The sequence below is a fragment of the Cotesia typhae genome, unplaced genomic scaffold (assembly GCF_013202065.1).
Source record: "Cotesia typhae breed Kobodo isofemale line unplaced genomic scaffold, CoteBio_Ctyphae contig_22, whole genome shotgun sequence".
Lineage (NCBI taxonomy): Eukaryota > Metazoa > Arthropoda > Insecta > Hymenoptera > Braconidae > Cotesia > Cotesia typhae.
This window is the reverse complement of record NW_027423728.1, coordinates 7,821,119-7,838,230: the sequence shown is the minus strand read 5'-3', so window position 1 is coordinate 7,838,230 and position 17,112 is coordinate 7,821,119. Positions and strand designations below refer to the sequence as shown.

The 17,112-nt window shown below is 30.9% G+C and overlaps 5 protein-coding genes across 6 annotated transcripts; 2 read left to right on the top strand and 3 right to left on the bottom strand.

Annotated features, from left to right (window-relative positions):
• The first annotated feature begins 26 nt into the window (after positions 1 to 26).
• On the top strand, positions 27 to 2,006 carry LOC141524315 (ubiquitin-conjugating enzyme E2 W). 2 transcript variants are annotated; one of them, XM_074238128.1, is made up of 4 exons: positions 27 to 293; positions 961 to 1,311; positions 1,501 to 1,576; positions 1,648 to 2,006. In XM_074238128.1, exons 1-4 carry the CDS (start codon positions 234 to 236, stop codon positions 1,659 to 1,661), a joined length of 501 nt encoding a protein of 166 aa, XP_074094229.1. In that variant the 5' UTR covers positions 27 to 233; the 3' UTR covers positions 1,662 to 2,006. The 2 variants fall into 2 exon arrangements, with proteins under 2 accessions (XP_074094229.1, XP_074094230.1); XM_074238129.1 differs by lacking the exon at positions 27 to 293 and adding an exon at positions 733 to 881.
• On the bottom strand, positions 1,801 to 10,002 carry Hob (bridge-like lipid transfer protein family member hobbit). Its single transcript, XM_074238023.1, has 7 exons — positions 9,710 to 10,002; positions 9,014 to 9,140; positions 8,777 to 8,903; positions 8,486 to 8,677; positions 8,173 to 8,424; positions 7,932 to 8,096; positions 1,801 to 7,832 (listed from the first exon to the last, which is right to left on the bottom strand). The coding sequence occupies exons 2-7, from the start codon at positions 9,070 to 9,072 to the stop codon at positions 2,358 to 2,360; spliced, it is 6,270 nt and encodes a 2,089-aa protein (XP_074094124.1). The 5' UTR covers positions 9,073 to 9,140; positions 9,710 to 10,002; the 3' UTR covers positions 1,801 to 2,357.
• Positions 10,003 to 10,138: 136 nt separating this feature from the next.
• Positions 10,139 to 12,068, top strand: Pmi (Transmembrane protein Pmi). Its single transcript, XM_074238127.1, has 3 exons — positions 10,139 to 10,678; positions 11,355 to 11,572; positions 11,696 to 12,068. The coding sequence occupies exons 1-3, from the start codon at positions 10,659 to 10,661 to the stop codon at positions 11,980 to 11,982; spliced, it is 525 nt and encodes a 174-aa protein (XP_074094228.1). The 5' UTR covers positions 10,139 to 10,658; the 3' UTR covers positions 11,983 to 12,068.
• Positions 12,069 to 12,561: 493 nt separating this feature from the next.
• On the bottom strand, positions 12,562 to 13,740 carry Nf-yb (nuclear factor Y-box B). The gene is made up of 2 exons (XM_074238116.1): positions 13,488 to 13,740; positions 12,562 to 13,137 (listed from the first exon to the last, which is right to left on the bottom strand). Exons 1-2 carry the CDS (start codon positions 13,597 to 13,599, stop codon positions 12,611 to 12,613), a joined length of 639 nt encoding a protein of 212 aa, XP_074094217.1. The 5' UTR covers positions 13,600 to 13,740; the 3' UTR covers positions 12,562 to 12,610.
• A 402-nt stretch (positions 13,741 to 14,142) lies between these two features.
• On the bottom strand, positions 14,143 to 17,062 carry Mpcp1 (Mitochondrial phosphate carrier protein 1). The gene is made up of 6 exons (XM_074238104.1): positions 16,944 to 17,062; positions 16,608 to 16,782; positions 15,567 to 15,727; positions 15,257 to 15,493; positions 14,873 to 15,169; positions 14,143 to 14,790 (listed from the first exon to the last, which is right to left on the bottom strand). Exons 2-6 carry the CDS (start codon positions 16,735 to 16,737, stop codon positions 14,563 to 14,565), a joined length of 1,053 nt encoding a protein of 350 aa, XP_074094205.1. The 5' UTR covers positions 16,738 to 16,782; positions 16,944 to 17,062; the 3' UTR covers positions 14,143 to 14,562.
• Positions 17,063 to 17,112: the final 50 nt, after the last annotated feature.

The window sequence follows — 17,112 nt, the reverse complement described above, 5'->3', positions numbered from 1 at the left end:
ATTGCATTATTATATATGTTTTGTACATAAATTAAAAAAATGTGCTATAGATAATTGTAGTTACATCTTAGATTATTATTTTTGATAAATATTAAATATATTATGAATTATAGTTTTATTATTTAGCACTTTTTATGTTGATTAATTCTGAGTCATAAAAAAAATTTATTGTAAATCTAACATTTTTGTTTTTGCTTTTCATTTATATTTTATTAATTTCTACTCAATGAGGAATGTTTATGTTTATCAAAGGACATCAAATTAATAAAATGACGGCAATGTCTCCTTCAGAGGTAAGTCATCCAATATTATTGTGTTTTTATCTTTAATATTTATTACTCACCTATCATTTTTTTTTTTTTTTTTTTTTTTTTTTTCTAAAATAGTAATCTGATTTGACAGATAATTATTTTTGCGTCTTTAAATCATTTTTTAATATTATTTGTGATAAATACTCACAATAAAAACAAGTTGATAAACTTTTTAATGACCTTGGTTATATACTTAATAGTTTCTTTGTTTAACTATTCTTTATTAAAAATTTCAAGGAGATATTTTTTTGCTAAATAATTTTTTTATTTATTTACATTAATTTTAAGTGTAAAAATAGTTTTAATTAAAAAAATATCAAGTTATTTATTAATAATTCATTTTAATCCATTTTGTTTTTACCATAACCTAGTGACATATAAAAAGTTATTAAAAATTAATTTAGCAGAATTTTAATAAATTAAAAATATTTTTATAAAAAATTGACATGTGGAAATTTTAATAAATTTAAAATTAAAATTTTAAAATATAATTTTTTAAAACAAATTTATTTAAATAAAAAAATAATAAAGTGACAGCTGACTTTAATTTTATAAAAAGTTATGAATATAGTAAATATTAAATTTAATAATTAAAAAAAATTTATTAATGATTTTTGTTCATTACTGACTGATTGATTTTTTATTCCAGAGGCGACTTCAAAAAGAATTAATGGCCCTCATCCGAGAACCTCCTCCTGGAGTGCAAGTAGATGAAGATCTCGTTGGCCAAAATCTTACTCAATGGATAGTTCACATGGAAGGTGCCAAAGGCACTCTTTACGAAGGAGAACGTTTTCAGTTGCAGTTTAAATTTAGCTCCAAGTATCCTTTCGATTCTCCGGAAGTTACTTTTATTGGAGGAAACATTCCTATTCATCCACATGTATACAGTAATGGACATATATGTTTGTCGATTTTGACAGATGACTGGTCTCCGGCTCTCTCTGTTCAAAGTGTTTGCCTTAGTATTGTGTCTATGCTAAGTTCTTGTAAAGAAAAGGTAAATTATTAATTATAAAAAAATTATATGACATTAAAATTAGTAATTACTGTAATCAAAATTAACTTAGCCGATATTTAAAAATTTTTTTAATTTTTTTATTGAAAAAATTAAATTTTATTTAAAAATTTAATAAAAAAAAAAATTTATTGGGTTTTATTAATGATTTTTATTTAATTTTACTGACAGAAGCGGCCACCTGATAATTCATTTTATGTGAAAACGTGTAATAAAAATCCAAAAAAAACAAAGTGGTGGTATCATGGTAAGAACAATTTATTCTTTACATATTTTACCTTCAATAATCTTTATACATAATTTAATTGGTATTTTCAGATGATAGCGTGTAAAAATTTTGTACAAGGATGTAAAACATAAGGATAAAAATTGAAAAATTAAATCCAGCTGAAGTGAAAAAAATATCAAATAAAATTCAATAGCTCGTAAATAAAGTTGTGCATTTTAAATTAATCGGTCAATGATTGCAGCTTTTAAATTATCATGTACACACAATTTAGAAAATAATGTACTGCGGATATACAGAAATAACACGGTTAAAAAAAAAAAAGGAACACTCAAATTTGAAAAAAAAAAAAAAAAATAATAATTAATAAATATTTCAAAAAGTATTATAATGTAGTATATAATTTGAAGTTGTCAGATGAAGATAAATAAATTTTAAAATATTTATCATTTGTGTTGGTAATTTAATTAAAGTAATAAATATTTATTTTTATTTACAAAAATTAACTTGAAATAGTTAGAGTTTTTTTTTTTTAAAGAAATTATAGTGTGGCACATAATTGTTCAAAAATATAATTATTAATTTTTTTATTCACAAATTAAATTAATTTGATATATTTTTAGTTTTTTAACGTGAAAAAAAAAAAAAAAAAAAAAATAAATTACCAAACAGTTAATTAAAAAATAAATACACTTATTAATATATATTTAATAGTAATATAAATAAGTTCGATTAATTATTAAATAGCTATAGTCCAATAAATTGTATTTTCTAACAATAATAATTAAAGAAAAAAAAAAAATTATTTAAATTTAAATACACTTTTTTTCTTAGCATCTCCTGGAAGATGCCTAGCACCAAGTAAAAGTCTCGCTTTGTCTTCCTCCTGCGGCATAGTTTCTTCTTGCGGGCCTTTAGGTTTAATTTGCAATTTTTGTTTAATAGCTTGACTCAAAATAACTCTCCTGGAGTCGTTTTTCATCGCCAAAAGTAAGTCAAGCCAAGTCCAGGTAACATTATGATACTCCAAAGTCGGAATAACTAAAGCAAAATCTCTGACGTCCTCTAAATTTTTTTCCTTATTGCCTTTGTAAGACACCCTAACAGGAACTTCAGGTATTTTAATATAAATAAACAATTTATTTTTGTCAGCTCTTTCCTTCATTTTTTCCACATCATCTCTTCGTTCCATAGGTACATAAAAAGATGAGTCTCTTTGAGGAGCTTGAGGTTCCTCAATAGCATCAGGATCTCTTTCAGGGAAACAAAATTTGAGCATAGTATTAAAGAATTTTTTAGTAAGACCAATTGTCAGAGGCGCAACATTAATTTCAAAGTGTTCTTTGACTGAAATTCCAGCGACGGGTGCTTTTTCCCTGCAAAAAACTCTCAAAGTCCGCTGCCTTTCCACCGGCATATTACTCTGAAGCTCTGTAGGTGTCAAAACTTCGGTGTAAATTTGATTAGGCAGCAAATTAGTCATCCTAACATACCCAAGTTCCAGAAGATGTTCAACAGAGTCGTCTGTTTTGCTCGTTTTAGTGTACAAAAAATTAGTAAGCACCAGATCAGCAATCCCAAGCTGTCCATCAGCGTCTGTCAGCCGCCACTGAGCATGTTTGAAGCAAATTTCAGCTGCCCTAGCAACAGCAGCTGGTTTGTCTTTTAGCGTAGTAGAAACTATCGTTGGCGCAGTAGTTTCTTTATAACAACTCAACATAACATCAAGTTCTTCAGCTTTGGCTCCCAGTTGTTCTTTACACTCAAAGACTCTCTCTTCAAGCCTTTCAATTTCACTGACAAGACTCGGGTTCGACTCCTCCGCCAGAGCTTTTTGAACCAGATAAGTTTCCTTCTCAAGTCTCCTCAATTTAGCCACCAACCCACGGACTGTATTCTGCAACTGCTGAATCGGGCGCTTCTGATCTTCAACAGAGTGTAATTGAAGTTGAAACCGCATAATTTGGAGCCGCTCCATAGCTTCTTTCCTCCTGGGCTCTACATACAAAAGCAAATTATTAACAACGTCTAAAATCATAGCGTACTGCAGAGAATTAGTGCAAACATCTAGATCATAGTGCATCAAAGTAAACGCATCAGCAGCTGATAAATCTTTCCGCTCCCAAGGAGTGATTTCTTCTCTTGGAGGCGGTGGAACTTCCTTAAGCTCAGCAGAATCCAGCGCTTGGCTGTATCCCACATAGAAAAACTCGCACTTGCACCTAGAAACTATTCTCTGAAGCTGATGCTGTAAGCCACCGCCACCTCCAACAGTTTGACTAACAACACCTCCGACACTCTGTCCTGACCCTACAAGAGCTGGAACATCTGGAAAGCTGGAAATAACCGTTGAATCCTTCTCCTGGATATTATCAACAGTGAGCCACATGATATTGTCGTCAATATTGTCATCAATATTAGCGCTAACTGTTGCGTAGTACTGCATGCACTCCAAAGAACCGACCCAGGTTGTTTTAGACACCAAAGTCCGCTCTCGCCAAACAGGCCGATGAACTCTCTGTAATATTTCCGCTTTAGCAGCAGACAAAATAACGTATCCCCGCGTTTCAATGCCTTTAAGGAGCACCTGACTGTTCACCAAAGCAATCAGCCAATTTTTATGAAGAACATCATCTTGATTACACGCTGCAAGGCCCCTCAATTGCTGTCCTCTTGTTTGCGATGATAAATCATCGCTAAAAGCTATCGGCTTGTTGCTCGCTTCAGCTACAAGTCTCTGAAGCATCCCAGCTGCTTCTGGCTGATGACTTTTAGCAGCAGCTGTTGACGTTGTTGCAGAAGCTGTGACTTGAGTAGGTGTCTGATTTTCTACTGACCTGGTGTTTGTTTGAAGCACTGCATTTGATTCTCGGTGAAAACCTTTCAAAGCAGCGGTCGAAAGGTTCTTTTTAAGCTGCTGAGTTTTTATAAAAGAGTCAAATAAAGCGAACGCCACATCCCGGTTTGTTTTTGTCCAAGCTCCTTTTAGATCATGAACTACTAGTCTGTGAGTAGGAGTATCTCCACTTATCTCAGCAACCAAAGCTTCTCTGCCGTAGCTCACCCGAGAGACGCTGAGGCAGTAGCATTTTTCTACAGGCTGGCGTAAAGATGTTAGTCCATTGTCTGCTTGAATGGCACTCTTTAACCAAATTTCGGCGTCATTTAATTCGCAGTTCATGTAAATAACAGACCACTCTGCTCTTAGACGATGAATTAATCCGTCATTGATAGGATGAAGGTTTAAATTGTGCTCGGAAGAGCAAGCTACTCTTCCACCAGTGACTTCAAAGCCCCTTTGCATTGCGAAGGACATCCAGTAGCTGACGTGGAACCTATGAAAAGCAAGAGTAAGTCTGATTTTTCTGTAGTGTCTGCTCAGCTGTTTTTTTCTAGGGCGTATGTTTTTAAACAGACGACCCTTGCGAGTGGGTCTGGTCGCTCCTGATAAAATGAACTTCAAATTTTCAAACCACCGTAAAGTGCTTCCGTATAAAACTGCAGTTGGAGCACTCGTAGGCGAGCCTAAAGGTTTTGTTTCTAGAGCAAGGCTCACGTTTAAATTCTGCGAGCGAAAGGCTCGGAATGAATCGTGCTCCTGGTTGCTAGAATACTCTGGGAGTCTGTCAGGGGCGCAAGGAATCGCTGCGTGGTGATCTCGAGAATCTCCGAGACAGACCCAAACTAATTTAATCCCCAGCTTAACGCTGGGTAAATGAAGAAGCCGGCAATCATCATACTTGCTCGCAGTTCGGACATAAACGTCCAAGTCGCCTTTTACAATTATTTTTCCTAGCGTCCAATCGAGCTCCAGGCCGGACCAAGTCAGCTCCATTTCTTCGGTTGTGTTGTAAGGATCCAGTGATGCGTGGAGTAACACTGTGAGTTGTTTTACACATAGAGTTATTCTTCCGTGATATATCAAGCGGATTTTGTCCCAAAAAGGCAGAGGTGGACTCGGATCTCTTGAAGGATGGAGTATTTTTTCAAAGCTTAAATTACACTGAGCAATCACAGGCTCCCAGCATGGACCAAAGGCATATCTGAATTTGTCAATGTCCCAATTTAAATCATGGTAGTATTTTAAAGAAGTCATTCCGCGTTCGACAACAATATCATCCCACGGCTCGCCGATTTTTATTCTAACAGTTCTTCTTGCTCGGGAAGGAGCCAGAGCTTCTGCTCCAGCAAGCTTCCCCCAGATACTTAAGCCCTCAACCAGAAGAAGCGGCTGCGGAAAATCACGCAGTTGTAATTTCCACTCAGCGCATTTTAAAGCAATTCCTCTGACCCAGAGGATATTAAATTCAAGCCCGTCTTCTGGCCAGGGTGACTCTGAATCTAGTTCAATAATTGTTCTAGTCGCCTTTTCAGTTCCGTCGATCGTTGGATCTGCTAAAGCGATTATCTCCAAGTCTTGCATAGTCCAAGCGAATAGTCTAGTTCTCGAAGGACCTGCTCGCTGCATTTGACGCCACCTTTGGACATAAATTTCAGCGTTTTTTTTATTCAAGCTCGCGTACAATTCCTCAACCTTTCCCTGAGGCAGCAATAAATGCGCACGACACAGCTCTTGCACTTTAGCGTCAAGCATTGCTTGCCGCTTTAAACTCTCTTTGTATTCATCTTCTAATAATTCATAATTATCCCGAAGGCGAACTTCAAACGGATCGTCATTTACTTCGAAGATCCACTCTTTTATTTTGATAACTAAATCACAAGGCAGAGATTTTTCTTTAAATAATTTATTCGAATGAATTTCTTTCAGCCACTTTCTAACGCTCATAAGTTCATTTTGAATCGCTTCAGTAAAACAATGCTCATAAGGAAAAGTTGCTTTTGCAGATTCAATTGTCACAGACCAGGTGTCATTCCAATCTAACTCAAACCCTTCGTTATTCAACCTTTCAAGTCTTACTTCTTCGCTGTCTTCAAGCTTCAAAAGTTCAAATTCTTCTATTGTAATAATATCAACCATATTAAGCGCCCCTCTAAGATAATTTATCTGACACTTATTTTGCGTGCTTCTTAATTGATCAAAGGACAACTCAACAAAGTGAGTCTGTGAAATGTCTATTGCTAAAGTCATACCTCCTGTAATTAATAAATCAAAAGAACGTTTTGGTTTAAATTGTTTCATAGAATCCGCTGAGTTTAAATTTTTCCTAAAATCTGAAGACTCAACCCAGAGTTGAAGGAGCCGAAGATGAAGATTGGGACTCCATGTAATACTAGTACTATCCAAACTTACGCTTATTGACTTGGGTGTCAATGCTCCCTTGCATTTTCTGATAGACAAAAATGGATGCTTCAGCATCTGTGAGTGTTCATAGATTATAGTTTCATTTTTATTCAACGGTATTGCACACAAGCCTTCAGCAACTCCGACAATTCTTTTATTGCTTTTTTCAATATTTGCAGAGTCCAAGCGCATCATTATAGAAAGTTCATTTTCCGCAATAAAGAAAAAATTGCAATTAGATATTTTTAAATTTAATTGTAAATTATTTTTTGTGGCATCTTGGATTTGTTTATTGGATTCAGTTAAAACTCCGTGATGTTCCTGCCAGTATTTAATACCTACTTTGAGAAATTTAGCAAACTCGAGACTCCACTCGGTTCTTAAAACATCTAGAGCAATGCCAATAGCATTCGGGTGGATGGTTGCAACAAGGACACCCACTGAGAGAGGACTACCCCAATGATGACTAGCTTCCATTTTACGAGCAGCGTTTTCATTCAACGCACACTTCAATGATTCCATCATTAATTTTATTTTACAGTCTTCGACGTTGTTGGCGTATCTGTTTATAGACACGTCAATATGCGTGACGCTGCACGAAGCTTCGGGAACATCTGGGAGACGCACTACCATCAAACCCTCGTGGAGCTCTGCTGTAGTTTGGATTTCAAGCCACGGGAATTTATTTTTAGCTGGAGTGCTGACTTCTGATTTTGAAACATCTTGGTTCTGATTCGCAAGCATTAATTCCCAGTCTTGGTGGTCGTAAGTTATGTAAAGATTGTTTAGTAGAGTTTCTACTCTCAGGACGTCTTCTTTTAATTTGCATTCTATTGATAAAGAACGTAGTGATACGACTGGCATTTTTGCTTTAATTGAAAACCCTTCTAAATTCATTGCCAAGTTAACCTGAGGTCCGTTGGGCTGAAATTTAGCATTCAAATGGAAGTGTTTCATCATTCCTTCAAGTCCGTTGAATGCGCCGTCATCTCGGCCGATTAGAACTGAGGAGCTACCCACTTTTAAAGTTAAATTCTAAAATAAAATATAATAATTAAATATTTTTAATTAATTTAAAATTTGGTCACATTTTCTGAACTTGATTAAGATTTTAAGATTTTTAATTAATTTTACCTTTGGTAAAATAGGAGAAAATCTTGAGAGTAAATTTTTATAATATTCATTAGTCGGTATGTTACGAGGTCGTGGTTGTGGTGATAAAGATTGTTTGTCGCGCAAAAATTGCATCAATCCCGTGCCTCCGGAACTTTCAGTTTGTGTTACACCGATAAATAATTTCTAAAAAATTTTTAAACCATATTTTAAATTGCAATATATAAAATATAAAATTTTTATTATTTACACAATTAATTACCTCTACTGCAAGTTCACCCTGAGCTTTCAAAGTCGCTTCAACACTTCCAGCAAAACTTATCTGTGATAAACAAGCATCCGATGCATGATGTAAAAGTTTGACAGATCCTCCTGTAATTGTGACAGAAGCTAAGAGTGTTCGAGCTCCATGAACAATACTTCCGTCTAAGCTTAAACTTTCAGCGCTGCCATTTACTAGCCATCCATTTCCTAAAGCGAGTAGACTCACGTTTTCTATATTCACAGCCATAAACTAAATCAAGAACATTAATAGTATTATTAAATATTGTTAAATATTGATATAAATATCTTACTTGGACGAATTTGATGATTATCGGTGAAACTGTTTTATTTCTAAAATCTAATGTCAAGTCAAAATTTTCCTTTTTGATCGCAGGTGTTACAGGAACATCTTTATTTATTCTGACGTCGTGCATCACAACAGAAAATAGCTTGGCGACATCGCTGCTAAGTAAGCTACTTCGTATTGTAATTTCTTCAATTTGCTTAATTAAATTTAAATTGTCAAGTTTAGTTTTAATTATTTTATATGATAATTAATTTTGCAGATATTTGATAATTTTTTTTTAAAAATAAATACTTACCACAGTGAAGCCATTTTTGGTGATGGTCACATCACGGAGGATCAAATAAGGAAAAATAATGTGACCTACTCGGAGATGAATTTTGTACTTTCGTTTTACTAGCCAGGCTAATCCTCTCGGGAGAATCCTAAAAAAAATTGTATAATTATTTCAAGTTATAAAGTCATGATTATAACATTCAAATATAAAAATTAAATTATTCGACATTTAAAATTTATTTAAAAAAATGATAAATACCATGTAAAACTACTGTAGATTATCAAAAAAATAAAACAGACAACAATTACTGGTGTCATATTGTATTATTTAATCTCTGCGAGGTTTTTCAACATTTTACACTTCACCATATCAAAGTCTCCTCCACCTATAAAAATAAAAAACGAAATAAATTTTATATAAAATTATTAACAATAATAGCAAACATAAATGTCAAAAATTTCATTCAAATTTGCCACTTAGTAAGATGGCGTTGCCTCTTAATGACCTTAACAACTTTTAAAGTTAGTTTTGACGTCACAATTACTATGAAAATATTGCAAAATTTCAATTAACTATTTATTTCACAATTTAATTAACTAGTAATTAGATGAAATTTTTATAAAAAAAAAAAAAAATATCAAACAATTTTATTATTTGCAGCGCAATATTTTCTGTAAATAATGAGAATTGCAAGTCAGCAGATGCAGCTGACAAATGTCACAAAAAATAACAAAATTATTCTGAACTATTTGTTGACTCAGCAAATTCTAATTATACCTATTTATAGAATAAAATCATTAATTATCGTTACAATTACTAAATAATGTTTATTAAAATTATAATTGAGGTTAGAATTATTTTTCAGACCCCTGAAGATGTTTACATCGTACCTGAGACACCAAAAGTGAAATAATGTTTTTTATTTATTTTTGTATTATGAAAAATTGAACATACCTTCATCAAATACTTCAAATAAATGAAAATTAATCACATTATAATTTTTTTAAGGTATATTTAAAGAACTAAACTCATTAAATGTTTTATATACATATCGAGTGACATGTACTTTGACATTCTCTATGATCATGTGCACTGACATAGTCAATAAAGTGAAAATCATCATTTATTTAAAATAATTAAGCAGTATATTTATTAATTATATATTTCTTTATTTAATATTCATTATTTAAAAATTTAATTAATTTAAAATCACTAATTTTGTTAAAATTTGTTAATTATTTTACAACACAATTTTTTAGACATGCACCAAAGCGCTATCTGTGAAGATATATTGGAGTTAATAAAATATTTAAATTAAATTATCAGCTGATGGCTGGAATTGTTTTAAATTTGATCCCGGTATGTTTGCATAAATTTTTTTTCTACATTTATTTCAGTGAAAAAGATTTTAAGTGCTGTCTGTGTGGAATAAATGAAGAAAATAACAACATAAGTGTTAAGCTTTTGGAAATTTAGATTTTAATACTTGAAACTCTCATAGATGATGTTAAAATACATGTCTTGATTCAAGATTACAAAATCTTCAACCCTTTCTATCTAAGTAGCCTCCATGGTCTCCATTTCTCTTGTTTCCCCGCAGTGAATCGCAAATCAGTATTGAACGGGAATTCACTATATATTATTTTCCTAAATTCCCGAAGATGGAATCTGGGTCAATATAAAAGACAAACTAATATTATTATCCAAAGCAACCTTTTTTTAAGTGTTTTCTTCTTCCAAATTATTAATGGTTGTGTATAAGCCTTTAGATTCCAAGCTTGCTCTCAGTCAGCTGATCGTGAATACACGTTTTTATCATATAATTTTTACCCGTTTGTATAGAAAATAATCAAGAAATATTACTCTAGTCAAAAGTTGTGGGATTTTGTTGACATAAGATATTATGGATGATAACAATTTTAAGTATGTATAACTACTATTTATTTATTACTAATGACGCTAATTATGATAATTTTCACTGTCTAAAATGCTAATTATTTCATTAATTTCCCGCTTTGATTTTTTTTTTAAGTTTTAAACAATTTTTGAAAATTTATTACTGACCAATTAATTAATTATTATTACCTTGGAGTGAAGTATTGACTAAAAAATTAAATCTTCCAATTAATATTCATTGCCGAAATGATTTTATTGATTGACGTTTTTTTTTATTTGAATTATCAAGTTAATTTATTTTTATGTATCTTTTCTGTGCAAAGCGAGGTTTTTTTTTTTTTTTTTATTATCTCTGGATAAAATCTAAAATAATATTTTGAATATCTAAAGTCTTAGGGCGACTGATTCATACAAAAAAAAAATTCATTCATATACATACAGCTGTTCTAAATTAAAAAATTATCAATATACTGAATACTTTTAGAAACTATTTTTTTTTTTAATATTATTAAAATATGAATGTTTTCATATCTATTCATATGTTACCTATAGCTAATAAATATGTTGTAACATCCAATAATTTAATAACCGGTTTAACTTTTTTTATTTTAATAAAATAAATTTCTCTACTTACTGGAATAATTTATTTTAAATCACTTAAAAAAAATATTTTAATCATTTATTTATGAATTATTTTTTTCAGAAACGATTCTTCAAATGTTGCTATTATTCGAGAGGTATATGACGGCGCAAACGCTCATGAAACCTTTGAATATGAATTGGAGAGAGCACTGGAAGCAAAGTGTAATTTAATTGTTATTGAACCTTCAAAATTAGGCGATGAAACATCAAGATGGATAACAGTTGGAAACTGCTTGCACAAAACAGCATCACTATCGGGGTTAACAGCTATTGTTACTGGTAAATTATTATTTTTAATTTTTAAATGTAATTTTTTTTTTCTAATTTTTTTGCCATAATTAATTTGTTAAAAAAATTCTTAAAATCCTCAAATATCATCTAAATTAATTTTTATATGTTTAGGAGCACTTTGGGGTAACAAACCTTACCTCTGCAGTACCTTCGGGATAACGGCCTTTATAACATGTGGACTTTACACTGTGTCCTGGCAGTTTGATCCTTGCTGCCAGTATCAAGTTGAAACTGACACCAGTAAATTACCTCATGTAGAGTTGCTGGCAATTCTCGGACCTTGTTCACCAACATTTCTTGTACGAAAAGACGATAAACGTCGACGAATTCTTCATGGGACCATTACAGTCGCCGCTATTAGTATCTGTGCATGGAGGTTATATCAAGCATTTAAATAAAATGGGTGATATGTTTAAAATAGTTGTTTCACGTTATAATGTAAATATTAAAAGATAATTCAATTCTTCTTCATTAACATTATAAATGGATTTTAAATTTAATCCTTAATCCTTTGATCCATTAGAATTTTTTTTTCATCCATAAAAATACAACGGTACTAATTAAAATATTAATAAATAGACAAATAAAATTTTTAATTAGAATCAGAATATAAAATTTAGACATTACAATGTAAAATAAAATAAAAAATTTTAATGACATTGAAATTAGCAGACACTTGAGAACTTTTTATTTTTTTCTTGAAAAATTAACAAGATAGAAAAAATTATTTTAAAAAAATTGCATTTATAATTTTTTAAAGCTTTTAATAATTACATTTTTTTATAATACAATATTTTTTTAAAAATTATCAGACGTCTCTTAATTCCAGTATCATAATTTAATTTCTATGTTTTTTTTTTTTTTTTTTTTTTTTTCTTAATTTATTATTGTTTTATAAATCGAAATGATCATTAATATTAATTATCAATCACAAGTATTTGATGAATACAAATCACATTAAACATATATTTAATAATTAATTTAATTCTCCAGGTTAGACCAAGAATCATTAGATTCATCAAAAGATCAAGGAAGTGGAAATTGCATTTGATCCGTCCCTGCGTAGGTGTAGACAACTGTTTCTGATGCATTTGGAATATATACTTGTTCATCATAAAGCGCTAAATTAGATGCATCAGTCTTACCATTACCAGAAGGAGTACTTGAACCTTGAGGATTATCACCTTTGGTAGCTTCTCGATATTTTTGTAGATAAATTTTTAAAGGCTCTACATAATTATCGAAGCCCAGCGTTGTCATGGCGAATAAAATATCTTCACCGTTTATTGTTTTACGTTTTTCCATAAAACACCGATCGCTGGCTTCTGATGTAATAAATGATATAAACTCAGAAACACATTCTTGCACACATTCACGTGCGTCTTTTGCAATCTTTCCGGCTTCAGGGATCGCTTTTTTCATTATTTTAGCTACATTTGCTATTGGTAAGAAACGGTCTTGCTCGCGCAGTGGACCTGATGGTCCACCACTTCCTCCTCCGTGCAACGGGTCACCTCCACCGTGATTTGAATCGTCAGTATTCTCTGGATCATCTGCAAGATAAATAATTATTAATTATTTTTAAATATCCCGCTAAATATTATAGAACAGCCATTTTTATTTTTATTCAAGCGTACAATTAATTAAAATCTTAATTGTATTTTTTTTTTAACAAAATAAATTATAAAAATTTTTACATGTCAGCTGATTTAATTTTTATAAAAAAATTACATGAAAATTAATTTAGAAAATAATAATATTAAGAATTTTGGTGAAAAATTATTGCAAAAAAAAATTGACATGTAAAAATTTTTAAAAATAAAAAAATACAATTTTTTAAAAATTTGTTTGTAAAAAAAAAAAATAGTCAAGTGACTGCTAATTTTAATGTCACAAAATTTACCTTCAAGATCGTCTGACTGAACTCCTACATAATTAGCAGGCATTCCACTGCCAGTGTAATATGATGTTGGCTGAGGATTCGTATCATCTCCACTTTCTCCGCTGTTATCCATTGTTTACGATTAATTAAATATTTTTTATGTAACTCTTCAATATAAAAACACTCAGTTTATTGTTGACGAATGAAAACAATCACAATAACGACCTCCAACCTCTAAAATTGTTTCTGAAGTTATTCAGTGGTGCCAACATTGTTTATTAATATTTTTTTTCTGAGAAGAAATGTTTACATCACTGTTATTTTGGCGGAGTTTTTGAATTTGGTATCAGCTGTTACGAATTATTGATTAAATAACTTACATAATTTAGAAATAAAAAAAAATTGTTGCTATTTTATTATAAAATTAAATTAGCAGATTTTTTAGAGTTTAAAAAAATTTTGTAACAATTAAATTGTTAAAAAAAAAATAAAATTGACATTTAAAAATTTTTAAAAACTAAAATTTTTGTAACTATTTTTTTTTTTTTTTTTTTTTTTTTTTTTTTTTTTTTTTTTAATTAAATAAAATTAAAAAATAGTCAAGTGTCTGCTAATTTTAATTTTATAATTAATTATATAAATAGTAAGGAATAATTTAAATAAAGGAAGATAAAAATTAAATTATTGAATTTATAACATTTTCATTTATTCACTGATCACTCTATTTACAGAAAAATTATTTATTAATTAACATGGAATCAACGATTGCTTATAGAAATACTAAAACGGAATTGACACATAATTCTTGAAAACAAATAAAGTTAATAAAAATAATTTTTTACATTTGAATGAAATTTTAATTAGAATTTCGGCAGTGTTGCTCGTTGAATATTTAAATTTAAAATAAATACTGAAAATAATTAAATAATAAGTAATTTAATACAGCTCAAAATGATATAATCGAGTGATAACTTTCAATTTGTATTAAAGATAGCGAGTGAATCCATCTATATTAATTATTGGCTCTCTGAATGTATTTCAATTTTTCTTATTAATTTATTAATCTATTTAACACCCAACAGTGGCTAGAATCTTCTTAAGCGACTCCGTACTTCTTTTTAAGAGATTCGGGCATTTCTGGTGGTGGTGGTCGTGGCATACGAAGGTATACTTTTACGGCATCGTAGATGAACCATTGAGCAGCAGTAAGAGTACCAATCATAACGATCCTAGGTCCAAGTCCCTTCCAGACACCACCGAATCCTAGTTTCTTCAATACATCAACAGCTGTGGCTCCTTTTTCTTGGTTAAGTTTTGATACAACCTGCAATTAAATATTTATATAAATAAATAATTAAATTCTTTAAAAATTTCTAAAATAATTTGTAAAAATTAATAATAATTACAGAGTCAGCTGGGTGAGATACTACAGCACAGAATACTCCAGCAATGTAACCAGCAGCGAAGGTGACAATCAACTGCTCGCCCTTGGTGCAGTCTTGACGTGGTTTAGGCACGACATGTGAGTACAGCAACTCAACAGTACGCTCGAAGCAAGCGAACTTCATCATGGTGTATGGAATTTGTCGGAGCCAAAGTGGAACAAGACCCTTGTAGAAACCACCAAGTCCTTCTTCACCCATCATTTTTGGTAGGGCTTCACGGAGAGTGTTTGCATAGCCAGGCATAGTTTGAATACGAACCTAGAATAATTTAATTTAAATTAAATATTTTTTATTGATGATAAGACAATTACTTATTTACTTATAAACTATTAATTAATAAATTACCTTGGCAGCTTCCATGGGTGCAAGGGCGATGTCAGCGAAGAATTCAGCAGACGCTGAAGATACTAAGTACAAACTTGTTCTGTACTCGTATGAGAGCTCTTCGCCGATCAAAGCAGAGTAGTAGACCTTGAAGACTTCATACAGACCAAATTTGAAGCATCCTTGCATAGAATAACCAAAGAAAGTTGGGGCCCAACCTCTAGCCAATCCTTTCATTCCGCTTTCTTGCAAACTTACCTATTTTTAAAATAAAAATAAATTTATTATTTTTAATATTAATTAGGATTTATTTATTATAAAAATAGTTTACCCTGAATCCATTGACTACGTTCTTGTATTTGTCAGGATCCACTTGAATACGACATTTCACTAAGTCCAGGGGTGTTACCATTGTGTGAGTAAGCCCACAAGACAAAATACCACCGAGACCGCATAGCATAAAGTAATGATTCGATCCAAATTCGCAGCTATCTGCAGAATAAAAAAAAATTTTAATTATTAAATTGAAGGATTATTTTGCTTTAATTATTATTATATTAAATAATTATTCAATAAATTTATGTTTGATTTTTATAAAATTATTTTTTTGCAGCAATTAAATTTTATTCAATGAAGAGAAAATCATTCATGAAAGTGACACAGAAAAAAAGCAAGCAAGGTCTGCTTGATTGAGTACGTATATATTGTGTATTTTTAGGATATAGTTTATTTTGAGCTATTGTCCGCAATCTTAGCATTAGTAACCCTGAATCAAGGTCGGGGTGTCAATCAGCTGATGGACATCAGTTTTTAGACATCTATTGGAATTTCTAATAAATTTGTTAATTATTAAGAAGCCAAATTAAATTACTCAGGAGGTAATTGACTAAAAAAATTTTTTTTTTAAGTACATACAATGATAAGAGGGCAAATGAAGTTATCTTCAAGGTCAGAAAGACCTTAATACCTTGACAAAATGGACGTCATTACGCAATTACTCCCGCGCGGTTGCTCCACTGACACAAGAGTAAGATACATAGCTAACCTCATGTATAATAACTCTTACATAATTCATTTTTATTTTAAAAATCACTAAATTTAATATCTAAAAACTAAAAATTACTTTGAAAAATGGAGTTTTTAAATCTGTCTAACATTTATCACACGTTTTTCTATTATCAGTAGAATTACGAATTAAGACGAGTGAAGTTTAAGTCACATGACATTGATTATCAAAAAGAAAAAAAAAACTTAGATTTTAAATTAATTTATCGTGAGTAAAAATGAAATTTAAGTATTGATCGTGTTAAAATTATTTATTAGTTGATAAAAAAAATTTTTTAAATTAGTTTTTAAAAAAAATATTCCTTACCACCTTCTGCTACGCTAAAGGCACCGATATTACGACCTGGAATTAAACTCTGACTGTTATCATTTTGTCCCTGACATTTGGGTGCCACGAATGGATTCATCTTTGAGGCTTCAAGCATTGACGACCACATTTTGTCCTTTGTAGGTTTAAACTCTGCACTTCACTGATAAAACTCCTGAAAAAAAATTATTAAATAAAAATAATAAATTAATAAAATAAAAAAATCAATAAATTTAAATTAATTGATGATTAATAAATATTAAGAAGCAACAGAAGTATTTAAATAAAAAGTATAATTTGTTTAATTTAATTAAATAAAGTAAATTTTTCTCAGACCTGCTGCCGACTGACCCTCGTCTCCGTGCAGTGGAAATAGAGTGGAAGTGGCAAAGAAAAAAAGTGACAAATGTCCTTAATGTCGTTTGGAGGCACGAAACATCGAGACTCGAAACTCAACAGCCATTTTTACATGCCAAAAATATTAAATAAAATTTTTTCTTACCAA

Coding starts and splice junctions, on each gene's coding strand:
- LOC141524315 (XM_074238128.1), top strand. CDS start 234: ATGTTTATGTTTATCAAAGGACATCAAATTAATAAAATGACGGCAATG. Junction 294..960: donor CGGCAATGTCTCCTTCAGAG/GTAAGTCATCCA, acceptor TTTTTATTCCAG/AGGCGACTTCAAAAAGAATT. Junction 1,312..1,500: donor TAAGTTCTTGTAAAGAAAAG/GTAAATTATTAA, acceptor TTTTACTGACAG/AAGCGGCCACCTGATAATTC.
- Hob (XM_074238023.1), bottom strand. CDS start 9,072: ATGACACCAGTAATTGTTGTCTGTTTTATTTTTTTGATAATCTACAGT. Junction 8,678..8,776: donor CCAAAAATGGCTTCACTGTG/GTAAGTATTTAT, acceptor AATTTAATTAAG/CAAATTGAAGAAATTACAAT. Junction 7,833..7,931: donor TTTCTCCTATTTTACCAAAG/GTAAAATTAATT, acceptor ATTTTATTTTAG/AATTTAACTTTAAAAGTGGG.
- Pmi (XM_074238127.1), top strand. CDS start 10,659: ATGGATGATAACAATTTTAA. Junction 10,679..11,354: donor ATGGATGATAACAATTTTAA/GTATGTATAACT, acceptor TATTTTTTTCAG/AAACGATTCTTCAAATGTTG. Junction 11,573..11,695: donor GTTAACAGCTATTGTTACTG/GTAAATTATTAT, acceptor TTATATGTTTAG/GAGCACTTTGGGGTAACAAA.
- Nf-yb (XM_074238116.1), bottom strand. CDS start 13,599: ATGGATAACAGCGGAGAAAGTGGAGATGATACGAATCCTCAGCCAACA. Junction 13,138..13,487: donor TCAGTCAGACGATCTTGAAG/GTAAATTTTGTG, acceptor TTTATCTTGCAG/ATGATCCAGAGAATACTGAC.
- Mpcp1 (XM_074238104.1), bottom strand. CDS start 16,737: ATGTGGTCGTCAATGCTTGAAGCCTCAAAGATGAATCCATTCGTGGCA. Junction 15,170..15,256: donor CACCCATGGAAGCTGCCAAG/GTAATTTATTAA, acceptor AAATTATTCTAG/GTTCGTATTCAAACTATGCC. Junction 14,791..14,872: donor TATCTCACCCAGCTGACTCT/GTAATTATTATT, acceptor ATTTAATTGCAG/GTTGTATCAAAACTTAACCA.